Genomic DNA, 13,573 nt, shown 5'->3' on the forward strand with positions numbered 1-13,573 from the left:
CCATACGAAAGCAACCGCTGTTACGTGTTGTTTCATACATCCCACTAATTGGGCAACTTTTATTCAATTGTTTTGCCATGTGACAAACATGCCTTTTTCCGAGTTGCTTCTTGACAAGAAAACCGGCTTTAACTTTGTACCTGCTGTTTGCACTTCATTTTGCCAAACATGTTCCAATTTCCAGCCACTCTGACTTAAAACAAAGATGGGCCTAACAGGCTATACAGAAAGAAAAAATTTTAAATATGATGTATATTTTAAAAATTTCCTGCTTGCAACTCAATCACAACACCACAGATTCATCTTTTCTATACATAACTGTAGCTTTTGGAATGAACAATTCGTCAAATCGCTTCATTTGTCTTTGTGCCTTATGCTTGATTTAAACAGCGTAATTTTTATTGCCTTTTCGAGATATTCCAGCCAAAGATTCTGGATGATTTTCCCAGAAAATTTTTCCCGAAGATTGCGGTCACAAGATGTCTTTGAAAAACTGACACTTTGCTTGGCAATGTGAATAGTTTGAGTGATCTTATATACACATATAAGTAACAAAGACGCAAGTTTTCAGGGTGTGACCATAGGTGTAGTCTTTCATGTGGGTTTTAGATATTCCCTAGAGCAATGCCCCGTTCCTTACTTTTTAAGACGACAACCCTAAAAATGAATGCGTTAGTTGTACTTGACGAACTACTTCAAGCCGAAATGTAATGAAGAGTAGACTTGATCCCTCGATTTGTTGAATTTTGGCGAATGTTGCAGTTTGGTTGAAATTACAAAGATGATTTTTGATGGATCTCAAGTCATCGTACCCTGGGTGCCAGAGCCTCAGAGAGTCAAAGGATGAAGAACGGGGAAAGGAATTGCGAAGGAGAATGGTCCCCGTTGTTCATCCTTTGACTCTCTGAGGCTCTGGTACCCAGGGTAAAGTCATCGAAACCTCAATAAGTCGAATAAAGTGGGGTCTAATTTCCACAAAAGCAAGCAATTTGCCGACGAAAGACATAATTTTGCCGACAAATCCGACAATTTGGCAAAACCTGGGGGCGGTTGCCCCCCACACCCCCGCGATTTCCGCCACTGAGGGGAAGAGATGAAAGTTTTATCAGAATTAACAGCCAGCCAGGCAACAAGCTCGGCGAGAAACGAGGAAATATTTTAGAAATGCAGTAGGCCAATACCCTTACTTGCATGTCCTGTATAGGAAAGCACATTCCGTTCCTTGACCTGACATGATGTTCTTTTAGAATTTGAATGGACCAAATTCATACCCCTACCACAGGCGATTTCCATGGGCACCCTTTCTAATAAACCAGTTAAAACTAATGAATTCTCATAAACTTGTCATAAACATAAACTACACTCTTTTTTTATAAAACAATTTCATAAGAACACGAGCCTCAAAATGGGTCAAAATTTAAGAACAAATTAAGAACAAGCTGAGGCTGAGCTACTGTAAAATGAAATTTGAACAACGTTTTATCTCAAAAATGAGGATTTTCAGCCATGTGTGGGTGCTTTTTCGGTGAATATTAAAACATGGCGGCAAATTAAGTTTGTCTCTACGCACTTTGTTGGCAAAAGAGGCCTGAACACCTCCCTAGAACGAAAAGCTAGAAATCGCACTGCTTATACCCCATACATTTAAGAACAAATTAAGAACAATCCAGCCTCAGATTTTCGGAAAAACTAAGAACAATCAGCCTGAACTCAAATTTACTGGTTCTTATAAAAAAAGTGTAGGCTATATTATTCAGCAATACGATAATTTTCAAATGAATTTGGAGGTCAATATAACATGGCTTAAGAGTTTTCAAATAAAGTTTCAAGTCCAGGACCTTTTTGACAAAATTCAACCTTTTTTGTTGTTGAAAGGGGATAATCTTTGGTGACCATAGTACTAACAAACTAACAAACACTTTCGTATATCTTTCACTGCCCTGCGGTGGAGTAGGATCCTGCCTATCCTAACAATGAATTTTTCAGATGCCATTTCATGACCAACTACCGCGTTTAGTCATAAAAGAAAGCTGAAAAAAATTGGCGAAAAGTTTTTAAAAGTAATTGATCAGGCGATATAAAGAAAGGATATTGATGGATGGTTATTAGGCTGTTTCGTTCATCCATTAGCCTGCACACCAAAGAAATGATAAAGGTAAGGTTAGGACAACGAGTTGAAACTTTGGGGTTAAAAATGGTTTAAACTAAACTTAGGCCACTTGAAAAAGGGACATCGAAGTGGAAATTTCAAGACGAAACTGTTTCCCCAAAACTTTGTTTGTGATATTTTAGCTAATGAACAATTTTTAAGAACACAGTGAACAAAAGCCTAGCTACTGGTTTATCGTTCGCATAGTTTAGTTTTGCAACAATATCGATATCATTCATAACAAGCTTATCTAAAAACCTTCGGCACCGCTCATCTTCAGTATTTGTGCCACCAGCACCCGAGTGAGAATATTGACCTACAGCATGCCTACAGTGTATACTGACTGGCAAATGGCAACAAAGCCGTTTTTCTATAACAAATAATATACGATAAAAATAGCATTTTGGTAGTGATGAGTCCAATTATGAAGTCTGGACGGTTTACAATATTTTTAGAATCTTAATTCTTCGTTAATCAACCTTAATGAATCAACAGAAATTGTACTTTAACGGGCACAGTGGTAATGTCTAATCATTGTCTGAAGTTCCAAGTCACATGGCAAAATATAATTGGTTCTCTAATTATTACGTTTTTAGACACAAGTTAAAAATAGATAACCAAAATTAAACCACCAGTTATTATCATTAGAAAATATGACCCAATAGATGTCTTTTTGCACCAGGAAGTCCTTTAATTGGCACAAATTTGCAGTAATTACTGATAAGATAAGATTTACTTGTTGGATGAAATTCATGGTTGAAGCAAGTTTAAAGCTCTAGTTGGAGGCTTTTACTTGGATTAATCATTCTGTAGACATGTAAAAACTTGGAGTTGGAATGTTTTGTGGATGGTGTTATTGTAAAAGTGTGACAATTGAGTAAAGTGCGACAAAAGTACCGTGAGTCTCTTGCACTTATCAACTTATTTTTTCACATGTATTCCCAGTTTCTGTAACTTTAGAAAGTTTTTTTTGTGAAAATTGTTTTGATAATCCTTGAGATAAACATATTTACAAGTATGATTGATGTTCCCTGCAAACTTATTTCACAAAAATTGGGTGCAGCCATTGCTTTTGTATTGAAACTTTGTTTTTGGTCACTTTTTCTCTTGAGCATGATTTTATGCAAGTAACCTCAATGAAATTGGTTATTTGTTAAAACTCTGAAGCCTTCTTTTAAGGTTCCCGTTAGTCATGGGACGGTTCTTTGTTCACATTACAGAGAGACGTAGCACGAGTCCAATAGCCTATTGTTTGGTTTCCGTAAATGAGAAAAGAAATTGTTTGGTGGTCAGTGACATTTCTTTAAAAGGGATGTAATTAATGCTAATTTTTATAAATGCAATTTCGGGGAGTTTAGAGATTCACAATGAGCGTGAAGAAATTATGCATGCATTGTTTTTGGAAAGGTATTGGATGATATGTTTTTGTTTGGAGTTCACCTGTGAATGCAAATGCCTATGAATGCAAATGCGTTCCATTACATTATCCTTTAAGAAGGTGATAGGTGTGGCATGATATTTGTCCAAAGGGAGTTAACCAGCTTCCAATGGAAGTTGGTTGAAGTTGTTTACGGTCAATGTTTTCATTCTTGGTAACGCTGCTCCAAGCTTCATTTTTTGGCTGTTCTTCCCTGCAATGTGACTTTGCAGTTGTTTTGCTTTCTTCGCTTGGCCTTATTGGCAGTTGCAAATAAAAGTATTGTCATCAAGCACAAAACACGACAAGGCGTCAAAGCAGAAAATTGTAGTTATGTTATTACTGATGAAGGGTGTTTGTAATTTTGTATGACACTCATTACAAATTAGTTGATGATGGAACAGAGAAAGTGAAACAGGTAAACTTTCATGACAAAACTTTTTTATCAAGAGGCTGGCCAACACCTTGACTTTCTTAAAAGCAAATGACAGCTGATAATGTTTTTGCAGTTAATATTTTTTTTTCATTCATTCGCAAAAGTTTTATATGTTGATAGTACTGGTAATGTAAAATTTTAGAGAAAGAGATTGATAGGAAAATAATTCAGTATCATGTTGAAGAAACTGTAGAACTAATTGGTAGTCACAATAGAGATAACCCAGAGTCTGCCAAAGACTTTCAGTGATAACCTTTTTAAACATTTGGTTATTTTGTTGAGAAGCCCAGTTTTGAATGTTTTGTGATCAATATTTTAACTAGATAGCTAATAAAGCTGCTTTTCAGATAGTAACTCATGTAAGATGTTTGGTCCCTCCTTGTAGTCTCTAACATACTTTTGCTGTTCATTTTGTTCACCCACAATGTCATAATGAACCTTATTAAAATAATTTATGTTTGCATTTTGGCTATTATATGCAATCTGTTTACTAGAAGATCAAACTTGTATAGTATTTTTCAATGTGTTAAATATTAAAGATTCATAGATTGGGTTTACCAAAAGTTAAACACATCTTATAAGTTGCTAAAAAAGCTAAAAATGTGTGATATAGTTTTAAATTTTTTTGCCAGCTTTCTGTTCTGTTGTCCAGAAAAGCATTTTTGCCCAATCTATTTTCAAAAATTAAAAATTGTCATTGAGTAATGGTTAAAGCTTTATAGGGTCAAGGCAACTTAGGAGATTCTTTCTTGGCTTAAGAAATTAAGAGTGACAATTTATTTAGATATTTTTATTTTTATTTAAATGATTTTTATTCAGAAAATTGATTTAGTGTAAGTCATCAAATTTTGCATTTTCCAATAATGTCAAATTTATGTACATAATTTTGAGTTTTAAACAACTTTGTAATGGTTAAAAAATGTGTGCTAAAATTTGGATATTTATGTGATATCTCAAGCTGCTTCATCAAGAATCTAGTTTCATCATCCAAGTTTATTTTCTAAAGTAATCATTCAAGTATGTCAACACAGCATGCATTTTGTTTCAGGTTTACATTTGATACCATAATGGTGAATGGAGACCAAACAGTGGCTCTGTCAGCGAGCATCCTTGCGTTACTTGCCTTGATTTCAGTTTCCATGTTTGTTTGTATGTTTCTCGTATATTGGAGATACCGTTCAAATGAGAAGAGGAAAACAAGATGGACAGGTTCTCCGAGCGAATTAAGAACTGGGTGGTTGGCAACCGATCGCAAAATCCTTGTTCCTGGACAGTTTTCTGCTAAAATTGTGCAGCCACAAATTCCAGACACCAGCGACACTTCGGTAGGTCTATCGAAATATATTATTTATTTGCCAGCCAAAAGAGTATTCTTTGTATACCAAGAAGCTTTTGTGCACGATTCCACTAAATATTCTGATCTCCTTTCTGCCCTTCATCTTTTCTTAAGTTTTAGAATTAAGACGATGACGACAGAGCATTCTGTTTTTCTAACAAGTTTAACTAAAACTGATGAATCAACCGAATATTTAATTGCTGGTATAAAGAAAATGTAAAAGGCAATAGCTTTTTATACGAGTTTTTGTAAATATGTGAGCATGTTAGTGGCAAGAGAAAAAACGACAGTGAATAAATTTTTGACCTCTTTTTTAGATATTTCACAGATTCAAATCTTGTTCTTTGCTTTGCTTACTTTTGCTTACACAACAGAACCTCAATTAAAGGTTCTTTGTACGTTTTCTCATAATTGCACGAGACAGCATTACGCAACACATTTTACTGCGTTTTGAAACATAGGTTTTATCATTAAATATATTATGTGTCAGATAGATGACGATTTCTATTAACTAGTTTTTTGCATAGTACTCGATCCTGTGTAGACAGTTTCAAGACCGTTTTTAATTTGATAAGATCATAAGTTTTTGATGACCGATTATGCTCCCAAAAATATTTGGCATTGAATAAACTCTGTTTGGATTAAGTTATTTGATTAATACATGCTAAGAAGTTACGTTTTTTCTGCCCTTTATATATATACTAGGCTGTTGTAAACAAACCATGTCAACTATTGCCCAAAAAACCATGCCTTGCTTTCATTGCTTTAAGGAATGTTTTCAAAGCTTTGGCTTATCATGAGTAGGGAAGATACACTGGACTTATCGGCCCTTGCCAGAATTTTCTATAGGTTTTCTGCTTAGCCAAAAAATTCAATTTTCATTTATTTTCCTAGACAGTGGTGATGCAATTTTACTGCTTTGTGGTGTGCTCAATTATTAGGTCAAATTGAATGAGGGTCATCTGCACCCTGTATCCACACTTCCCATGGCATAACACATTGATAATTTAAAGGAAGTATCGTACTGTATGCCTACTGCATATTTTCCTATTTCTAGTTATTTCTGCCAGGTATTTCTAAATCTCAACCAACGCAATCCAAAGTTTCTGTTGTGTTAAGCATAAACAATTTCCGGTATGAATTTTATTTTTATTTTATCCAGGAGGACCTTATCACAGAAAGCACTGACAGCCAAAAAAGTAGCTTGGATGAGTGGGGTTCTTGTGGGAAGATATTTTTCATCCTGAGGTATTTAGTAGAGAGGTATGTTAATAGAATTTTAGCCGTTTGTTTTTTCCTAATTCTATTTGTTTAAAATCCATGAAAATATATGCAACAAAAGGCTATTACTGAAAACTGAATTGTTTTTAAAAGATCTTTCACTCTGTGTGTATTTAATAGCAAGACTTTTTTTCGGGTTTTCTGAGAACTTTTTCTACCAAATTTTTGCCATTTTGATATGAATGTATGTGAACGTTCCTCTACTGTCTATTAACATTTGAGGTAACCCTACATTCCGTTATCTTACTTTTTAAATATTTGGCTAGACAAATAAACATGTTAATGCCAAAATATTTACAGGGAAGAACTTATGGTGCGACTGGTTCAGCTGGAAGGTTTTCAGAACGCTGACGATATCTACAGTGCTGATAGTGCTTATGTTGACGTCCAGTTGAGGCATATTGGCTCAGACGACGACAAGGAAGGAATCAATCCTCCAAAACTTGATATAGCTTTGCAGCAAGTCTACTACTTTATTATATCGCAAGATCAACTCTTTTCCTATAAATTGGTTTTCAAAGTTAATACTTTCGATGATGCATTTCGTCGAACCGTATCTGGAGAAGTGGAGGTGGACCTTTTCGAAGAGCTCAAGAGACACATGTTTACTGGTACAGAAGTGATTCTATCGAAAGACATTCGACCGTGTTTAAAGGTAAACAGGACTTAGCAATCAGTGTGGCCGTTATGTTTAATGTTATGTTCGTCTTAAAGTCTTTGAAAATTTCCCTGCTGTCCTGTTATCTTCACTGTTTTCCATTCACAGCCCCCAAATTTGTTTCGAAGTATTTGTTCCTTTGGTCTTAGCAGGACAACTGTAACTTTACTTGGTATAATACTTAGATGTGGGTGAAGCCAAATTGTTTTACCTTGTTTTTTACGCAAGTTTTTAAACCAGACCAGAAATATTATTGCTCTCAGCTAAGCTCTTGGAAAGGAGTAGCAAACGTTTGTCTTATTACAAGAAAGTTCACATAGTACGCTACCTAACCATTTTTGGGAATCCCAAAATTTATCAAATGTGATTTTATCTGAATGGTTTGCATCCATGGAAATGCAAGTTGCTTAACTATATTACCTTATCAGGTAGAGCTTAAGTTTTTTTATCAACTATAAATTGGTATCAGTATAAGAAAATAATCCTAAAAGAAGTTACTTTCAGTCTGAAAAGGAAACACCTGCTAACAAATGTCCGGTCTATGTAGCAAAAAATTAGATGACTTCTTTGAAAATGCTCAAGTAAAAAGTTGATGCCCACGAAAGGTAATGAGTAATTTCTGTTACGTCACTCATGCTAGCACCGATTTACCAATTTGAAAAATTAATTTCTAAAATTCCCAGCCTAAAACCCCGAGAAGTTGAATACTATACATTCAAATCCTTTTTTTTAAGATTACATTTATAACAGAATAATAAGAATTACCTGTGGTACAGGAATAAGAGATTATCATTACAAAGTTGTGCCAAATTTATTGGTTAATGCTTTTATCAGTGGTGGGTATCGGGCATGGCAACCATTGTTCTATAACAACTGCTTCTTTCCTAATCTATTTAACAGGTGTTTGGCTTATTGTTTTGATTTTCAAAAATATACTCTGTTTTTTAGTTTTATTGGTAAATCACCCAAAGTTAGTTGCACAAAAAGTTCCTAAAATCCTTATTTTTGATCCAAGAATAAAAAGTCAGAGCCCTGGCCCCTGGTCACTATACCGAGTAATTACTACACCGGTAGGGTAACAGAGGCCTTTTTACCAGTGGTTGTTTTCTATCTGTTATGTTTTCCCTGAAAATTAAGTCACGAAAGGATCATATGTATTCTCCTTGCAGAGCCAGAGTAACTGTGGGAGTGGTAAAGAAAACGTTCATAATCAGGCCGACGGCCCCGTAAAAGACGAAAACGAAGCTAACGAGTTGCAAAGATCTCCAATTGCATCGCCCCTTTCTTGGGATGACCAATGCGACGTTTCAAGTAAAAGCAGTGGCCTTGTTCCTTATGAAGATTTATCATCAAATGGAGTGCAATGGCACCGTCTCTCTGGTGATAGCTGGGAAGAAAACGTGTCAATGAACTGGCCGAAACTATCCGATTCCGTTGTATCGGTTCCAAACTCTTTCCAATTCAACCGTACCGTAGTGGATATTGACCTTGAAGATGGAATGTCTGATGATGGATTAAACGTTGAGACTGATTTTCGATTAACTAGGCGTTCTATTTCAGAGAGTTATATTCCACACTACGGAAGGCTGTCGCCGCCCCCTAAGAACTTCTACCATTTGGTACCTTCCCTTGTTACCAAACAGAGATTTGGGAATGAAAGTCCGTTCTTTACGAACAAGAAAATTGATCCTTGCAAAACAAGTCCGAATCGCTTAGAGACTTCGTTTACATTTGACCGTACAGAACGCCCCAAGGTCGAAAGAAAGAGGTCCAGGTCTCTCCCTTCTCTATCCGACCCGAGGGCTAAGGATGATTCAAGCACTGTGTACCATGACTCTGTGACCCAGACCTCTCAAGCGCGGAAACGAGCAAAGGCAACTGCAAGCCATCGCGAGTGAAGTTTCTACAAGACGAAAATAAGGCATAAGGAACAGCACATCGGTTTTTTGGGAACATTTCTTAAAAGGTGACAATCATCATTGCATTGTGTATTCAAAAGACTTAATATTTAGCGAAAATTTCATTTGAACATCATATCACAAAATTGTATGTGAGGTATCGTGTCTTTAGAATGAATAGCTGGAGGCGATATGTGATTTTATATGATATATGTCATTTTCGTCGAATGATTCATTAAGTAGCTGCTGGATTCTTTTTAAGGATCGTTTTTCGAAACTTATATTCCGTTATTTACTGGCTGGTTAGATCGTTATTAGCACAAGGTAACCTCTTCAAACGTACCTCGTCTTATTTGATTGTTACAAGTCATAAAAACCCCTGCTGAAACTAGACAGAGGATAGAAATTTGAAGAAACCACTCATTTATTTAATAATAAAAACAAGCTTCTTTTCTGTCAAAAAACATAACTTAGTTTATCTCTTGGTGGGGTAGGAGTTGGGTGACTGCCATCCGAAATCTGGGGAAGTTACATCTCGATTTATCTGCACCCGGGTTGAAATTACATTCATCGTCCTCTTAGTATTTTTTAATGGCAGGAAAGTTGTGGGTGGAAATCATCGAATTTTAGAGGACAACAACTTCGAAATAGCTTAATGAATTAATACAAGGTCCTTTTGGTTTGGTTTCAGGGCTTTATTGGTTTATGGAGTTGACAATAAAATATTTAATTATTTATGTAGAATTCCCCGCCATCCCCAGACCACTGCCGTCCATCGCATTGTGAGTTGCTTATACCATAGAATGCATTCCCCTTTCAAGACAGCATGCGAAACGTTTCAGGGCAATTGGATTATAAGGGGATTTTTCTTGACAATAAAATGATTTTTTCCAAAGGCGAACGAGCACATATTTAGTCGGTCATAGATAATCGTTTTATATGCATTTCACATAGAGATATTGACCAGGGCTGTAGAAGAAGGGGGCTCGGGGGAGCTCAGCCCCCCTTCCACTTTTCGAAGGGTGGCTGCTCTCCTTCTTGTTTTTTCGGTGTAGTTCTAAAATTTCATGGTTAATTTTTGCCGGGATCAAATCTTTGATTGATCCGATATTGCTTTTTGATATTTGCATTCATGTGTGATCTTAGTAGCCCTCTTGATTGATAACTGAAAACATAATAAATGCTGGCAAAATTTTACTACTTTAAATTCCTTATTTTTAAGATGTTTCTACTCACGCAACGGGTAGACATTGGAAGATTCTTTACCCCTAGAAAAAATGGAAAGAAATTGATATTGAGGAGGCATGCAAACGAAAGAAATTGAAACATTCATTTTGTATACAATATAGAGGATGCGCTATATCTCCTCTCCCTGTACATTTTTGGCACTACTTTACAGAGGACCTTTATTCATTACATAATAAATCAATTTTTAGTGCAATTTCAATGTAGTTTAAAGTAGACCTGTATAAAGAAAATGGACTTTAGCAGTAAAATTTTATCTTATAAAGATGTTATATTTAAAATTTTTCGTTTTACTGCACGTTTGTAAAGTATCGTTTATTTAATTCATTCGCGGTATAACGTTTATAATCCTTTGTTTTTTGTATTTTTTGGGCAACTCTTTTTTGTCAGATGTTAAGCTCAAATGTACACTCATGGTGCTTAAGTTTTTATTCCCAGGACAAAGGAAGCAGTTATAACTTTTTGGGAGGGGTGGTCAGAAATCACCAAAAAATTCTGACACAGAGCACTGTGACAGTAAAAATTCAACTACCTAAAAGGGGACTTGAAAATCTTTGGATTTGGCACAGGGCGCCTCTTTCTAGCCAGTTCCTTCGTTCCTGATCTATTTTACATAAATAACGACGAAGGGTGAGTTAAAAATTTGGATTTTAAAAAATGATAGCTATCCAAAGTTTGCTTTTTGTTAAGTTCTTTTACGTAAAGGACTACACGTGACGTCGCCATTGTAGATGTCAAAATCTGAAATTTTATGTCAGGTTCTAGGTTGTTTTTAAAAACCAAAAATTATGTCATCCTGGGTAATTTGTTTTCGCTTCTGGATTGAATCAATTTCTAAAACTAGGAAACACCTCTTTTAATAACTTTTTCCGAATCATACTTCGACCTTTTATAGGATCATCATATATAATATCATCATCTTTGCTGTCATTTAAAATCTTATCGCCCCAGAGTTCAGCAAGCTCTTGCTGTCTACATAGATGTTTCTATTAATTAGTTACCATTATGTAGCATACAATTGGCATTGCGCTGAGTGGGGCAATGCCCTGTGTCCTGATCACAGAATAAGAACAACTTTATTCTTATTCTGTGTCCTGATCTTATCTTAACAGTTAATCTTTATATTTCATAAAATTTTTCGAAGGCGTCTTGAAAATTATTTACACAACCAACGAGCGTAAATTGTAATCCGATATATAAAAACAAATTTTTGTTGTTCCATAGTCAAGCTCAACACAAAATTCGAAAAAACTCGAGATAAGGAGAATTTTTCTTTCCAAGGTTGGGGTTGGTCATTGTGAATTTTCGAGATGATCAGCTGTCGAGATAGCAAGAATGACTCGCTATATAAGTGGAATGAATCTCTATATAAGTGGAATGAATCTCTATATAAGTATAGAAAAACATAGTAGATAGCGAACATTCAACAAAGTGAGCAGTCAAGATAATTTGTATATCAAAGAGTATTTATCTGTAGGATTTTAACACCACACGACGATCTGTTGGACTCCAAAAAAGCAATTTTCAAGCTTAAATCCTTGAAAATTTGTTAAAATTGAGCACGAGAATGTTCTACGAAAGTTTTAAATTTATTTAAAGGATGAAAATTCTTTAAAAATCAGCTCCAAAAGTTGTATAAATTCGTTCCGACGGCACTTTAGAATACAGTTTCCAGAAAGAAAGATGTCCAATGGTTATCTTGGCACAGGATTTTTACTATAAGGTTAAAAAATGTTCCAATGAAATCAGCTCACAAGACAGGGCCGGCGAAATGTATTAAAAGTAGATGTGCCATAATGTCAAGACGGTGGAAGGGTGTAAGTCTCTTTCTCAACTGCCATGTTTTGTAGTAGCTGTATTTCTTACGTGAAGAAAAATACTGTAGTTGGTTTTCATCATTTTGAGAACAAAGTTGCAAAGCATGCTGGTTGCACAAGAGCCCATACTACCGGTCACCACTATGACCGGCAGCAAAAAGATGGTTTTCAAGGGATCGCAAGAAACTGCATACCCGGGGCAATATTTGCAAGCTTTCTTTCATTATTATGTCCAATTGCTTTAGCTATTTTAATGTCTACATAGAATAGAAAAAGTCTTGCGAAGTTTTAGAATAAACTTTTTAAATGTGGCGTGTAATCAATGTCTCAGGGTTTTTTTCAAGGAAAATGTAGAGTTGCACATTTTTCTCGGGAGCACTGTGTGGAAGGAATAATTATTGGCATCTATAAGTATAGACAATATGCATGTTTAATTGCCATGCCTATTGGTAATATAATTTAGGAATATACATAGCACTCCATTTCGAGAAATCGTTTGAAGCGTTTTGCTATTTTTCAAGCATCCTTTGTTACATTGACTAAGCCCATTTTTAAAATGGAATTCATTACTTTATGTATATTCCCTTTAGACCTTGAGGCCCTGGGGAAATTTGCCCCTATCTCCCCCTGCTCCTCTCTGCGGCTCTGGATGTTGGTTGAATATCTGTTGATATGCCGTATCCTATATGAACTTGCCCTGCTCTTCTCTGCTCTACCAGAAACGACGCCACAAAAAACTTTCTTGAAACTTAGTCTTCCAAAATGGCTAGAAATGCATCTCCTAGACTAAAATTTAAAAAATTACTATAACGCTGAGAATAAACAATTCGATGATTCTCAGAGATACATATAAATGCCATAGTATTTAGAAAAATTTTGGGAGGGAAGAGGTCATTCTAAAACAGAAGTTGGCGAAAGAGAAAAAGACCTTTGGTTCAGAGTGCACATTAGAGTGCTTCAGGCCAGCAGCCCCTACCCCCCCCCCAGGGGCCCCGTGTCCGTCCACATTTGCAAACCGTAACCTTTATGTCATACCATTCAATTCAATAGCAAAAACTATGGCTCAGGTATAATGTCTTGACATATTCTATAGCATAAAGGTGAATCAGCCACACCAGCTGTCGAACTATTTCAATCAGACGAAATGTGACGAGAAAAAGAGCTAGAAAAGCACAGCAATTCTTCATAATTTTGTCTGGATTTTCCAGCCCCACAGAATTACATTTTCAGCTCCACAATACCAATTCCAGCTCCAAGAAAAGGGCCGAAATCCAGCTTAGAATGAGCTCTATTTTTTAGCATTTGACAACCAATGTGAGTTCTTGGTTATACAGAA

At 35.8% G+C, this 13,573-nt stretch overlaps 1 protein-coding gene across 1 annotated transcript; it reads left to right on the top strand.

Moving 5' to 3' along the window:
• Positions 1–1,967: 1,967 nt before the first annotated feature.
• LOC135682490 (uncharacterized) lies at positions 1,968–10,773 on the top strand. Its single transcript, XM_065197404.2, has 5 exons — positions 1,968–2,155; positions 5,051–5,327; positions 6,501–6,601; positions 6,920–7,274; positions 8,447–10,773. Exons 2-5 carry the CDS (start codon positions 5,070–5,072, stop codon positions 9,173–9,175), a joined length of 1,443 nt encoding a protein of 480 aa, XP_065053476.2. The 5' UTR covers positions 1,968–2,155; positions 5,051–5,069; the 3' UTR covers positions 9,176–10,773.
• The last annotated feature ends 2,800 nt before the right edge of the window (positions 10,774–13,573 follow it).

This window comes from Rhopilema esculentum, chromosome 16 (genome assembly GCF_057945365.1).
Source record: "Rhopilema esculentum isolate cy_ngs chromosome 16, ASM5794536v1, whole genome shotgun sequence".
NCBI classification, from domain to species: Eukaryota; Metazoa; Cnidaria; class Scyphozoa; order Rhizostomeae; family Rhizostomatidae; genus Rhopilema; species Rhopilema esculentum.